Below are 14,752 nucleotides of genomic sequence, written 5' to 3'. Positions count from 1 at the left end.
AAAAAAAAAAAAAAACGGCCCTGCGATAGTGAAGCAGATAATGAAGAGTCGGCTCAGGCTGCGGAGCGACTAAATCAAAAGTTCGCCACGCTCATGGACCAGCTCAACACATTTAAGCAGCACACCGGCAAGAAGAACTACACCGACTTGTTCAATATAGGTAGGTTTCGTGCAAGTGGCTCGCGTTAGCGGATTCGTGTAATCAGTTGCCCAGTGCGTTGTCAAAGGGCAGAAGTTTTCCCATTTTGTTCCTCCATGTTTTTTCCTCCTTTTCCCCTCTCACCCCTGCAGGGAGACTCCTGTTTGTCTCCAACACGAAGAAGTGCCAGAGCAACCAGTCCATGTTGATAGGCACGATCGAGTACGAGCAGCACATCCTCGACATTGTGAAGGACTACCATGTGAAAGTGAATTATTTGCTGAACTTGTTCTACACATCGTGCGTTCCGGAGCAGGAGAAACGGAACAAGATCCTGGAAAATCTGTCCAAGATTAAGGAGGAGATACAGGCCAAACAGGTAAGCCTAGGCGCTGCCCCAACAAGGGCAGATTATAAGCTAGCTTTTTTTTTTTTTTTTTTTTTTTTTAATGTGTGTGTGGGGTACACAAAACGGGAAGAGTGAGGTTGAATTGATTAATGCCCATATGGCATACTCCGAACGAATGCTGTCCACTCGGTCCCACTTCCCTTTTTTTTTCCACCGCTACCCCCTAGGAGGAGTACAACAGCGTGCTTATCATGGGCAAGCCGCTGCTAATTCATCTTTTTGAACAAATAAGCATCTGCAAGAAGTTTAACGAAAAGCTGGATAGGTACATCCAGGAGAAGAGAAAGAAGGCATGATGAGCGAGAGGTGTAACCAGGGTAAAGCACCTTCCTTGTGTTCGCCTCCAAGCGAACAACACAATTATCGTACATATCGTGGTCAAGCGGACATTGTTGCCTAATTTAATGCGACGTTGTAAAGGTGCCCTTTTAAACCTTGCGAAACTTTGTAGTTATATGTTTTTTTTTTCTTCTTTTTAACGATTTAACTAAAAATGCGTAGGTCTTTTCACGTAAATACGGAAAAATGGGCACATACGTGCGTATGCAAATAGAGCGGTACATGTGTGTACGCACACGTGAGGGCACTAAAAAAAGGGAGCCGCGCGAAAATCGCTTCGAAAAAAGTATGAACAAACAGCCAAAACGGGAAAAAAAAAAAAAAAATAGCCAAATATGTGTGCAAAAAAAAAGGGGACAAAAATGTATGAACAAAAATTGACGCAATGTTGTGTGCAACGGCGCGTTTGCGGCAGGGACAAACACTCGACACAAAGTAGGAAAAGTGCGTCCTTTTCATTGGGAGGCTCATAAGGGGAAAGAGGTGTACGAACGCAGCATAGCAGCTGTATTCTGCACAAATCGGCGAAGAATGAGGTGTCATGAAGGGGAAAGTTCGGAAAAGAGTAACGTTCGGAGTGTGCGTACAGAACAGTTGCACGTGTAAGAATGGCTACCTCTGCCCTTCGCTTCCACACTTCTACACCACTGCGCTTCTCCCGTTCTCCTCTTCTCCACGTTTTTTCCCCTCAATCAGTTATTATTCGACAAGGTGAAGTACGACTTCTTGTGGACCTCCTGCACCTTTTTGAGGACGTTGAGTGTGGGAAGGGAACCCATGGGGTCCTCCTTAAAACGACGCTCGATCTCCATCCTCCTCATTTTCTTCTCCATTTTATTCTTCCCCTGTTTCTTGCCGTGAAAAACCCAAGAAATGTACCGAAACGTCTCCTTGGGTGTCATCACTTTGCCCGAGTCATTCTTGTAGTCCAGCTTTATGTCATGCTTTGACGTGGACATATGCAACGGTCTGTTCTCCGGATTTCGATAAATTTTCTCTTCCATATTTAATTCTCCTTTTGTTTTTAAATACTCCAGCGCTCCGAACAATCCCTCATCCACTTTAATTTCGTTAAAAATTTCGGACACCCCATCTTGGGAAAATGCGTTTTCGCTCAAGTTCATGTTGTTGTCATCTTCATCGTCATCGTTATCGTCACCGTTTGCATTGACGCTGAGGGGAGCTAGCGTATTGGATAAACGATCTTCGCCGAGGGATATACTTCCATCTGCGTCAAGAAGCCCCCCCGACCCTTTATGCAGCTTCGCCATGTTCTCACTTTCCTGTATTTCCATTGGGAGCGTTATGCTTCTGCAGAACTCGGACGCGTCAGACAACTTAATGACATTACCACTAACCTCTTCGTTCTTTTTCACGTCCTCGTTTATAACTATATATTTTAAGAGCTCCTTTTGGTAATCCATTTCCTTTTTTCTCTTTTTCAGGCTATTCCCCTTTTGCAAAAGTTCATACAGCTCCTTGTCCTCTTCGTTTTCGCCCATATTGTAATCGAAGTAGCTGCTAAAGTCCATGCTCGTTTGTTCGTCTCTTATTTTTTTAAGAACGTCTTCTATGACGTTTGCGTTTTCGTTGTTCTGTTCGTTCCCTCGAGTTTTTCCCTCAGCTGTATTTCTCTCCATCGCGCTCCCTTTTGCTTGTCCTCCTTCCCCATCCACCTCCTCTTCATCTTGTCCCTCTGGTTCGTCATACAAAAAGGCCCACGCGTCCTCCTCCTTCTTCCGCCTGTTGATATTATTTATTTTTCTCTTCTTCACCTTGAAGACACCGCCATCTGGGCTACTCGATTGCCGCATTGGTAGCGTTTTCTGGGTCTGCTGTATCTTGCCTCCTCCCATTTCTTCACCCTCGAGTCTATTATTCCTACTCTTGGTGTTCCTTGCTCCCCTCGCCTTTCCCTTCGTTTTCCCTCTGCCACCATGCGCAGTGTCATCATCATTGTCTTCATTACCTCCCCCCCCTTCCTCATCATATTTAATAGTCACATCGAAGGAGTGCTTCGTCTCGTCGTATTTCGAAATCATATGCACATCTGAACCATCCTCTGGATTCAGCTTATTTGTATCGTCATAGTACGAGAGGGGGTCATAATAATTTTTTCTCCAAAAGCTGTCATCATTTTTTGCTAGTAAACTTTTTACATTTTTTTTTTTTAATTCTTCATTTATTAGGTAGTCTTTTTCTTCGTCATTATTTAAGACGTGTTGATCTTTCAATGTCAAGATCATGTCATCTGTTAGTTCTTCATTTTTGTGTTCCACCGTGGCATGTCCACTAGCCACGCTGCGATTAACGTTATTTTTTTTTTTTCTTTTCTTTTTCCCTTTCTCCTCTTCATCGTCATCGTCACTGTACTTGATGCCCTCATCATCGGCCAGCTTCTTATCCATGACGTTTCTCGTTTTGTTTATCCATTTTTCCACATCGTCTATGTCATCATTAAACTCCTCACTGATCGTTTGCGTTGATTTTTTGCTTCCCTTGGGGGGCCCTTTCGTTTTGCCGCGTGCGTTTTTGTCTTCCCCTTCATCAGCATCCCCCGCTTCTTGGTTATCTTCGTCACCTTCGTCCTTCTTTCCACTCTTCCCATTCTTGGCGCCTCCTCGTTTGGCGCGTCCCTTCGGTTCGTTGTCACCCTCATTTTTAGAGACACCCCTTTTCTTCTTCTTGTCCTGCTTATCATCCACGTCTAGTTTCTTCAACCCTAGCTTCTCCCTCAGCTTGTTTGTTTCCTCAATACTCAACTCCTCCTCGTGCTCCATTTGTTGGTGGGGCTCGCTGGTGTAATCGGCAGATGGGGTCTATCTCACGCGTGAGCTTCCCGTATACACATGGGGGGGGGGACTGTCCACTCTGACGTCCCTTTTTCAATAAACGTTAGAGGGAGCCGTTTTTTTTTTTTTTTTTTTCCAAGCGCCTCCCTTGTTAGCATTCAGCCATGCGCGATGGCGCAAATGCTGCTTTACCGCAGTTTCCCTTTCCCTGCGCTAGCACGCAGCAAAGGACCAGCTGGGCAATGCGTACCTTCGCGGGAGTTGGCACGTACGCGTATAAATATGTTCACATAAATATGTTTATACATATATTTCCCTTTTGTGGGCACGCTGCGCGAGCGCATACATAAGGGGCGAAGACCCTACGCACGTGAATTCACACATACGCGGGATGGGTTAAAGGGGCAATCTTCCGCTGCATACCCGCGTCCCTGCATCACCCATCATCGTATCATCGCATCATCACATCATCGCAGCGCCTCCGCCACACAATGAAACAACCACAGCGGAGGTGGCGGTGGGTAAATGGTTGCAGAATAAAAGTTATCGTTTAAAATATAATAATATGAGCTACGCAATGTTGCCCATTCCCCCCTCTAACCCTTAGCCAGAAAAAAATTGTGAATTTCCACTCAGCATAAACTTAGTGTTAACAGTTCACCGCGGGAAGTTTAATCATTCAAAGAGGGCCAAGTATATCAAGTTTTTTTTTTTTTTTTTTTGTTTTCTTTTTCCATCGCTATGAACCGCATTATGATCATAACGTATAAGTTGTAAATTGGGCCGTTGGTTTTGGCCTTAGTAAAAAAAGTGTCAGTTTGTTTGTTTTTTTTTTTTTTTTTACCAAGCGGCCATAAGAAAAAAAAAAAAATTCATAACAACTGGAAGAACAATGTGGGGTCCTACAAAAAGCAGAGGAAGTAAAATAGGATGAGTATACGAAACGTTCACCGAGTCAGAACAACTTTGATGGTGAGTCTTCTCCACGTGCCGTATATGTTGCCCATTTTGAGCTGTCGCTTTTTTAACGTTTCATATGTTTTTCTTTTTTTTTTTACGTGAGTTTATTTTCTCCACGTCTAATTAAAACCGTCGCGGTTTTGTGTTTATGTGCATGCTGGTCAATCGAGAAGGACATACAAATTGGGTGCATACAAATGGGTGTACACAAATGTGACTGTTGTTTTTTGACGAGTATATTTCCAATTGAAGTCGTTCCATATAACACAATGGAAAAGATGTAAACAAAAAAAAAAAAAAAAAATGACAAAGGGAAGAGGTAAATTTCGTGCATACGAACGTGTAAGAATACCTGGTTTAATCTGTCAATACCTTTTTTTTTTTTTTTTTCCTTTTAAATAAGAGATTGTGTATATAAATACACCAACGTAGTGTTGAAGGTGACGCGGGTGTGAAGGGCAACTGGCTGATATGCCAATCAGTTTTGTGGATGTATGTTCCGTTGTGCACAGTGCTGTGATAGCCATGGCATGCAATAGAAGAGGGCAGTTCCTTTTTGTTTCGTTATTCCGAATTCTTTTCTGCGCACATGGACGCTGCTTTTTTACACGTCTTACGGTTTTGTGCTTTCTCCATTGGGGGGCTGAAAGCAATCGTGTGGCAGCGAAAATCACCTGGGTAAAGCCTGCACAGGGGCCCATTTTTTTTTTTATCTGCATATGTTTGTGCATGTGTGCGCTCCACAAACAAGGTCATGTCAGCACGACCATGTAAAAACAAATTGGACATACTCACCCCTGCCGACGAGTAGCCCATTCTTTACATATGCAGTGGAGAAATGACGAAATACGGGGGAGGGCACACTTGGATTAAATTTTTCCATTGGATAAAGAAACACAACAAGTAGCCACGCAACAGTGTAAATAAATCACTGGGACAAAAAAAACAATTTTCCAATGGTGTAGAAATGTTAATTGGGAAAAATGAAGCACTCATTGTAGCTCCATCCGTGTGGCATTTACTACGCTACATCGTTCTTGTCCCAGTTAAGACGAATTACAATCACTTTAAACAGTTCGAAAAACAAAATGTTAAAAAAAAAAATTACCAAGGTTTTGGCAAAGTCTTTTTTTTTTTTTTTTTTTTTTTTTTTTTTTTTGTCCTCATCATTTTTAAACAATATATGACGATACGTTTGTTCGCCCTGTATATACACTACATTGTTCATATCATGGGAAAAAAAAAAAAAAAAAAAAAAGGAACGAAATGGGATGAGCTCACACATGTTCTCTTCATGACATGCCGTGACTTTTTTCAGTTTAGCTCATTTGTGAAAAGGGGTGAAAATTATATATTAGAAGAATCTTCAGTTTTATTGTTCATCTGATATATTCATTTATTTCCTCTTTTTTTTTTTTTTGTTTTTTTTTTTCCTTTCCATTTTTATTCTTATCTCATGTTATTCCATTCCCCCTTCACGTGTGAAGTGTCTGAAATGCATAAACCAGTTTTTCCTTCTATCACCCGAGCGCGTTATCTGTACATATTATAGGCACATTTTACATGCCCATTTCACCTTCCCGTTTTACCTCTGCTCCAATCACACGCGACTGCAAAGGTGTGAAAGGCGAAGGCGCCTCACCTACCTCATTCGCTTCAGTCTCTGTCGCACTGCGAAGAATTGCCTACACCACGCATCCTGGCGAATGTACATGTGTGTGTGCGGCGTCTGCCCCTCCTACATAGAACGTCACGCCATTATGTTCTAATATATGTACATGACACTTGGACAGAACTTGCGCACTTGCCCTTCCACTGTTCTTAACGCGAGCGCGTCTACACCAGCGCATCTCCACTGCCGCGTCTACCTGCATCCCAGTGGTTGCACAGGCAACAAAAAGTGTTTGGTGAAACCGTTTTGTGAAGTCAATTATTGCCATTCATACTAGTTGAACGTGTGATACCATCCCAGTGGGACGGAAGCCTGTTTACGGGCCCACACACATTCGCACAAACTGATGTTACATACAAGCTCAGAAGGTGACCCTTCTGTTAACAGCTCTTGCATATAAAAGAGCCGCTTCTATGGTTCTACACGAATGAGTGAGTTTACACATACCGTTATACAAATTGGAAGGGTGCTCAAGCAAACCCTTTATGTGTTCCATGCATGTGCGTATATTTATGTACCTACTGGGAAGCGAGTACACATAGAGGTAAGATAATATTATGATACGGTCTTCTCCATCGTGTTACCTACACCTCAGTGCACATTATTTTTTTCCCTTTCTCTTTACCAAATCCACACGAGTGTGCCTTTTGTTTCCTCCCTTACGCGATTAATTTTGCCTGGTGCAATCTGCGCGAACCTGCAACTGAACCCGCTGGTCACCCCCCGCATGCATGGCTTAGGTAAGAAACCGTAGCCCCTAATTCAACCCCAGCGCACATACACCATAGAGAGGAAAGCGTGTCCCGTATACACTCCCGCAAGGTTCATGCGCTAACTAGGCGAAGCAACCCATAAAAAGGGAAAACCAATTTAAGCTGCCTTTTATTTTTTAATTATTTTTGCAAAGTGTAGAGCGAAAACGGAATGCTACCGCACGGACACAGCATGCAAAGCGAAAACCAGTCCTGCTGATTGCACAAGAGATTTTTTTTTTTTTTTTCTTTTTCTAATCTTTTGTAATTGTGCATGTGTCATATGTATAAATATACGTTCTTTTTTTTTCATGTTTTTTTCTTCTTTTCATTTATTTTTTTATTTCATTTCTTTTTTTTGTTTTCTCCTTCGTGTAGCGTATATTGTACTCACATTCCGTACATGTACGGGCATGTACAATGCGCGCTTGTTACATGTACGTACATACATGAATAGGTATTCATATATATATGCATTCATATGTACTTACAATTTATACATTCGTGCGCATACATTGGTACAATTTTCACTTGCCCACTTGTACACGCGGCTTCCCTTCATTCCATATGCATTTCTCGTTTGAGAGACCCTTTTTTTTTTTTTTTTTTACGAGTGTATGGGCTTCGCGAAAAACCTGTGCAAGTTCCTGTGAGCATCAGTGAGAAAATCTGCTCCCGCGTAAAATGAGAGTTCGTCCCCTTGGCCTTCAACTAAAGTAGTGCTGGCCGACTGCCCACATTAGTGTATACCTGCGTATACACGTGTGTATGCGTGTATATATATACATACACATATGTACAACAAGGGTGGTATGTGCAGACATACGTGAAGCCTTTGTGTGTATCTACCTGGGCAAGGGGCCACACAAAAACGAACGCACCCCAAAAGTGGAGCAGCATACGAGCAATAAAACTGTCTTTGGCGCCTACCGCCATCCTGTTTTGAATCTGTACCTACACACATCGCCTGCTTTTACGCACATGCACACGTGCATACGTACACGCGTACACGTGTGTGTTTGTGTGTGTGTATTTTTTTTTTTTTTTTCGTTGAATTAAATTCTCGTTAATGTTGAATCGTTATTCCCTACCGATGCATATTCACGTTGATAGGCGTATGTAGAGGAGTTTCATTTTTTTTTTTTTTTTTTTTTTAAATTAGATTTATCCTGGGCGGGTAGAGGCACATGCGTAATTGTGTAGTGTGCCCAGTCAAACGGCACGCATAGTTATACGTTAGGTACACCTCCTGGTGAGAGAGCCCCCGCGCGGGTACATTGCACTCACCTATCCCTCCTTGCGCCCCTTGAAAGGTATAGGATAAAAAGTTTCGTCCCCAGCGGGGCACCATCCACTTAATCCCTCGTCTGAAGCCGAAATGGTAGATTCGACAAATTTTATCATCGTTGATAACCGAAGTGAGAACAAGTCAATTAGTGCATCGTGTGATCTAGTGTTGGACAAAAATGGAAATTCAATTTTTAAATCTTATAATGCTCTTTACAAATTAACTTACAAGCACATTTACAAATACAAAAGGATAACGTGCATCAGCACCGATGTGATTTTTAATGAGAATGGGGGTGCGTACACGCCGCTGTACCACTACTACTATGAGGACGTGAGCAGCCCCTGCTCGAGTCGGCGCGGAGGGGTCGACGCGGGGGCGCAGACCGAGGCTGACGAACCAAGCGGGGAGGTAAAGGAACAGCCAGCAGAACAGCCCGAAAAGCACTCCATAGAAGAGCACGCGGAACAGCCCGTAGAACAGCCCGCAGAACTGAGTGACTCCGAGGCCGACGTGGACGAAGCCACCTACAACGAACGCGCGCCGAAGCAAAAGTGCCTCAAGTACTCCCTGTACGAGCTGCTGCTGCTGCGATTTTTGGAAGTAAAGGGCGACGCCCACACCACCAACCCGGAAGAAGCCAACACAAGTGAATTCTGCTTCATCAAGGAAAATAAAAATAACAAGCCTCCTCTGAACAAATTTAACCAAGACAGGTTTGCTCTGAACAACCCCATGCATGTCATGACCCCAGGGTATGCCTCCAACTATGGCAACCATGTTAATTTCCCTAGCTACTCCAATTTTGGGGGTCTACTAAACACCACTTCCATTAACCCTAATGGGGGAGGCATCATCCCAAATTATGTTAAAGTAAGACCTTCATTTAATGAACAATACTACAAGAACAATAAGCACCAACAAGGCTATACGCCGCACATGGTAAACAGCTTTAACATTAGGTCTTTTAAAAATGTAGATAATAATTCATACCACTTGCCTGAGAATAATTTGTTCATTGACAATGAGGGGAAAATGCACCTAACTGGACAAGAATATATCATGACCAACCAGAACCACTTCCACAACAAGATGGGCATGAACAATAAATACGACAAGGAAAAGAGAGCGTTTCATTTTTCTAATGCAGGGGAGGTAGGCGGTGGTAGGGATACCTCGCTGATGCACGATTTGTCGATGGGGCAGGAACAGTCCACACCATTTGATCACCTCCGTCCACATGACCACTCTGAAAAAAAAAAAAACCCAGCCAGTGAAGCGGATCGATATTGGGATCACCCTTCACATTACGCCAAGAGAAACAACAATGACATATTCACCCTGGGTGATATAAAAAAGTTTTGGAAGAATAATGAGAAGGCAAAGAATCAGAATTTCACCGACCAAAACAACTACAGCATTTTTAAGGACAATGATGAGGAGGAGAATCTTACCAAAAGCAATTTCGCCCGATGGTTTAAAAATAATAATGCTAGTAATCAGGAGGAGCCTGTGGACATTTTGGCCTACGTCAATGGTAATAATTCTAGCGGTGTGGATATTGGGGAAGGGAAAAATGGCCCGAGGGACCTTGGCTCCGCGACCAGAGTGAGCAGGAACTACGAAGGCGGCCCCATTGGCAACGTGGGCAGCATTGGCAGCGTTGGCGGCGGTGCGAACTGGGGAAGTGGCGCCAAGGCGGATGATGGCGCATTGGGCGCACACCCCCTGGGGGCCACGCAGACCGATCAGCCCCAAATAAGCAGCACCGTAGCGGAGCTCCTAATGAAGCAAATTTCAATATTAAAAGAGAGAAGTGGCTCGGATTACGCAGACAACAGGGTTCGTGGGGATGACCCATTCGATAACACCTGGCATGGCAATAACAGCAACGTGGGTATGAGTCACCTTACCAGCTTGGCAAGTTTGAATCACGTTGGTGCAAATGTCAACCACCATATTGGGAGTGGGCATAAAGAACTCCACCCAAGAGATGGGGGAAAAGGTCTCCTAGACATTTTCAGATCGAGTAACTCTAATAGAATAACGAATGACTCCCCATGCTTCCACCTTCCTCGTCACGGAAGCCGTGGAAACAGCACAAACAACAATTTGGCTAGCCTTGCCAATGCCTCCAACATGGCTAATATTGCAAATATGGTTAACCTGGCCAACCTAGCAAATATAACTAGTAACGAACAGTATAATAGGAGACACCAGAAACACTACGCTGAAGACAACACCTTGATCTATGGTAACCTCGTGGCAGACGCCGTCCATAATGATGGCCTCAACAGAAGCAATAATGATTTGAATAATTTGGATGGCATCCTTATCAACAGGAGATCATCTCACCCCTTTTTTCAACACAACGGAAGCAAGGTTAAAACGAATTCACCAAATAACACCCTGGGCAAAAAAATTCACAACGCTCAACATTTTGCTCCATTTAATAGTACCAACCAAGAAGCAGTTAGAAATCAGACCACTGCTCCACAAGGCAACATAAATATAACTCCCATTATCAACTCGTTACTGCGTCTAGATAATGATCATGCACAGGGGGACAACAGCGGCAGTGTGGCCTACAATGTGGAAGAGAACTCCATTCCGGAGAGTATTAAAAATGCCAAGGTGAACAATGTCTTGGACTCCCTCAAGTCCCTCTTGAAGGCTTCAAGGAATGGAACCCCCAGTGGGGCCAACAACGATATGAGCGCCATGCCCAGTCTGGGCAGTGTGGGTAGTGTAGGCAGCATGGGAGGACTTCCCCTCGGCGGGAATAGCAAACATTTCGGCGGCGCCAAGGGTGGACACCACAAAAACGCAAACTACCACGCGCAACAAATGTACCCACCACAACACATGCACCAGCACTGCACACCACCAATGCAAGATTTTTATAAAAAAAAATTCACAAAGAAAGACAGCATGAAATATAACTTCAAGCACGCGGACGTGGACATCACCACCAATGAAACTATTATGGTACAACGCAAGGATGAAAGAAAAAGGAAAACATGAAGGGGGGACTTTTTTTTTTTTGATGGAGGGGAACTTTTCCCTTCCATCCCTTTTTCCCTCTTATATGGAGTGGTACAATTGCAGTTATATCCCGGCGTGGCTCATCGGACAAATTGCGACGCGCACACACAGCCACGCCCCCACTAACAACCCACACGTCCATCCCCCTAAGGCACTAAAGAGCTTGATCCAAAACCAGCAAGGGACCAAGTGGCGAAGCTGATGAGGACATGAAGTTGGCCAAACTGACGACGAGATGAAGTTGGCCAAGCTGACGAAGAGATGAAGTTGGCGAAGCTAACGAAGAAAGCGTCTCCAGCGTTGATGCCCAAATGGAGGCCGCCCAAACAGCAGGCGCCCCGCCCCATTCGTAATTAATGACCACTACGTGCACTCGTATGCGCATTTATAACATACGTGCGTTCATACACGCACACAGAAGCACACACACATATATATATACGTACACATGTTCACACCTAATCCGTTCACACGCACACGATTATTTTCCCCGCCTTGCGGAGACGCAACATACTCTGATGTAGGGACATCCCGGTCAGCTTTTTTTTTTTTTTTCCTTTTTTTTTTTTTTTTTTTTTTTTCTTCTTCACAACCCATATTAAGACACATTTTCCCTCCGATGGAACAAAAGGAAGATCCTCTCCAGTGCACCACACCGCATGAAAACAAACAGGCCACACGGGGGAGGTTTCCTTTAATATACTTTTTTTTACCTAATTGCAATGGGCAAGCTGGTAAAGCAGCGACAGGGCGAATAAACGAACGTTATAAAAAAAAAGGGTGGCATATACACAATATTGTAAGCGCTTCGGCAGGTAGAGGCAAATTGTTAAAAAAAAGGAGGTGGTGGTGTCTCTTCACAGATATGACAGGAACGAAAAAGGAAATTCATGAACATATAATAGGGACGAGACAATGGGTTAATAAAAATGACGCGGAGCAAAAAAGTCGCCCTGCGGCCAAGCGAGGCATTATAACAGGGGTAGACACGCATGAAAGGGGGGGCAAAAAAAAAAAAGGCTCGATGCGTATTCCGCGTAATGTAATTGGCTACTGGGAACTACAATGAAACAACGTATCGCGTCAGACCGGCCACTTGACATGAAACAACTCAAAGTTGGTGTTCATCAAAAAGACATGGTGACTGGTGCTGAAGAAGTAAATTTTATTAGGAACGTTATGGTCGGCAAAAAATATTTTAAAGAGTTGGGGGTCTTCATAAGTGCGCACGCTATACAACTTGTGCAGCGTCCTGAGGTCCCAAATTTCAATTAAATTTCTCGTCTTGAGATAAAAAAAAATTGCCTTATCATCCATCTGTTCTGCGTCTTTCCCATGTCCACTTACGTTCGTACTAGTAACTCCCTCACGACCCTTGGACAAGTTACTCGAATGACGAGTGCCCAATTTCCTCTTCTGAATAAAACTCATAAAAGCTCCTCGGTAACTCTTCCACATGTGTAAAATGGTGAGCGTACTTATGTTAATTAGACATATCCTTCCTAAATTGTCTAATGCCAACACCAAGTTTTGATTCCACGGGCAGATGCACAAATCAATGATTTGTCTCTTCGCATCATTAAAGCAGTGAACAACTTGTGTGCTCAGATTATCAGTTACGCTCCCATACGTATTTGACATATTATTGTGTGGGATTGCATTTGCTTCTGCGACTTGTGTTGCGCCAACAGAGCTGGAGGCAGCACTTGGAGAGGGAAGTGACAACACTCTTGAGGGAGAAGAGCCTACTGAAGGTCCTACAGATTGGGAAGTCGTCCCTGCTGCAGAACCAGATCCTGCTACCGCCACCGTGGACGCATCATTCTTCTTTGTAAACATGTTTTTCAAAAAATTATTAATTCTAGAACTAAGTTTTTCTGAGGCTCCAAAATTCTCCTTCTTTGTTAAAAGGTCATTATTAGTACCATTCTGTCGAATGAGACAAAGTATGGAAATGGTTATCGTCTTGGACGTAATTATATAATTTGCATTGGCAATTCTGTTATACTGGGGTTGATTTGAAATAATAGCATCCGTGATATACTTACCCAAGTCATCCCTACTGTATATGCAATATAAGTCTTTTTTAAAAACATCAGGGGAGTAATTATAGTTTCTCAAAAATATATGATTTATGCTCATATTTTTATTAACAGTAAAAGAATAGTCGAGTGGTAAAATTTTAGAATTACTTTCCAACGCTCTTTTAATCAAATATATATTTGTATTCACAACTGTGTTATTATCATAGACCAACAAAATATATTCCTTATGTTTCTCCACAAAAATATGTTTTATTCTGCTCTCTGCGAATTTATTTTGCATGCAGATAATCCCTTCATGATTGTACAGGAAGACTTTTCCATTGTTCAGGCCCAAAATAATATGAGGGAAGAAGTTGTTAATAAAAAACAAATTGATCGACTCGATACTTTCCTTCTCACTTAACAAGGGATTGAAGAAATTCAAATAAACAATATTCTTCTTGTTCAGACAGTAAACAATGAAGAACAAATAATTCTTGTTATAAAAATAGAATAACATGTTTATGAATTCTTCATCTCCGCTTTTCCTCAAATTGGGCACGTCCAACTTGGACTCGAAAATCATCACGCGGCAGTTCTTCGTGTTGATGTCTTCCTTCGTTATGCAGTAGTTCCCCTTCACGAAAATCTTGCTCAAAATTTTTATTAAAATTTCGAGCGTGAACACTTCTTCTAGCTTTATCATGGTGTGTGTCGGTGAGCTGTATACCAATGCGCGGTAAGCGGTGAACTGTAATCAATGAGCTGTAAGCGATGAGGAGGCAGAATGGCGCTACCTTCAGGGAGAAACGTGGGCTCGTCGTCCCACTGTCTATGCGCCGAGAGCAACTGCCACTCTCTTTGCGCCGCTCCCCTTAACGCGACGTCCCCCCCAGCCATTATTCACCAACTTTCCACCGACATGATCCGCATGCGGAAGTGGTGTATACATTGATTGTACTGAAAATGGGGTCTTTTTTTTTTTTTTTTTTTGCTTCCCCTTGCCTCACACAATTCTCGCTCCACCGCCCAGTGCCCTTTAGTAACTGCTTCTACGCCGTTGCACTATATATGGACACTTCGGTGGAGAAGCTCCTTCCAGTTTTTGTGCTTGTTGCAAAATGGTTCCTTTTCTCGCCATTCATGTCATTTTGGCGCGTCATCATGCGTTGGTGTTCCAGCGTGGGCAGAAAGAAGTTAGGGAAAAACGATGAGCAGAGGAAACCACCGCCGTGCAAGGATAACCACGCTGGCAACGCTTCACAACATGCGCCTCACCAGCGAGCTAAGCCAAATCAAACTTTCTTGCCCGGGTTAACGCGCAAAAATTGT

At 43.3% G+C, this 14,752-nt stretch overlaps 4 protein-coding genes across 4 annotated transcripts; 2 read left to right on the top strand and 2 right to left on the bottom strand.

The window, feature by feature from the left end:
* Nucleotides 1-93: 93 nt before the first annotated feature.
* On the top strand, nt 94-844 carry AK88_04144 (uncharacterized protein; the record flags this gene model as incomplete). The annotated part of the gene is made up of 3 exons (XM_012481754.1): nt 94-160; nt 292-518; nt 716-844. The coding sequence occupies 3 exons, from the start codon at nt 94-96 to the stop codon at nt 842-844; spliced, it is 423 nt and encodes a 140-aa protein (XP_012337177.1).
* A 735-nt stretch (nt 845-1,579) lies between these two features.
* On the bottom strand, nt 1,580-3,667 carry AK88_04143 (uncharacterized protein; the record flags this gene model as incomplete). The annotated part of the gene is made up of 1 exon (XM_012481753.1): nt 1,580-3,667. The coding sequence occupies one exon, from the start codon at nt 3,665-3,667 to the stop codon at nt 1,580-1,582; it is 2,088 nt and encodes a 695-aa protein (XP_012337176.1).
* Nucleotides 3,668-8,441: 4,774 nt separating this feature from the next.
* On the top strand, nt 8,442-11,375 carry AK88_04142 (uncharacterized protein; the record flags this gene model as incomplete). Its single annotated transcript, XM_012481752.1, has 1 exon — nt 8,442-11,375. One exon carries the CDS (start codon nt 8,442-8,444, stop codon nt 11,373-11,375), a length of 2,934 nt encoding a protein of 977 aa, XP_012337175.1.
* Nucleotides 11,376-12,479: 1,104 nt separating this feature from the next.
* Nucleotides 12,480-14,126, bottom strand: AK88_04141 (uncharacterized protein; the record flags this gene model as incomplete). The annotated part of the gene is made up of 1 exon (XM_012481751.1): nt 12,480-14,126. The coding sequence occupies one exon, from the start codon at nt 14,124-14,126 to the stop codon at nt 12,480-12,482; it is 1,647 nt and encodes a 548-aa protein (XP_012337174.1).
* Between the last annotated feature and the right edge of the window lie 626 nt (nt 14,127-14,752).

Source organism: Plasmodium fragile (assembly GCF_000956335.1).
Source record: "Plasmodium fragile strain nilgiri unplaced genomic scaffold supercont1.54, whole genome shotgun sequence".
NCBI lineage: Eukaryota > Apicomplexa > Aconoidasida > Haemosporida > Plasmodiidae > Plasmodium > Plasmodium fragile.
The sequence above is the reverse complement of the archived record's forward strand: the minus strand, read 5'-3'. Positions and strand labels throughout refer to the sequence as shown.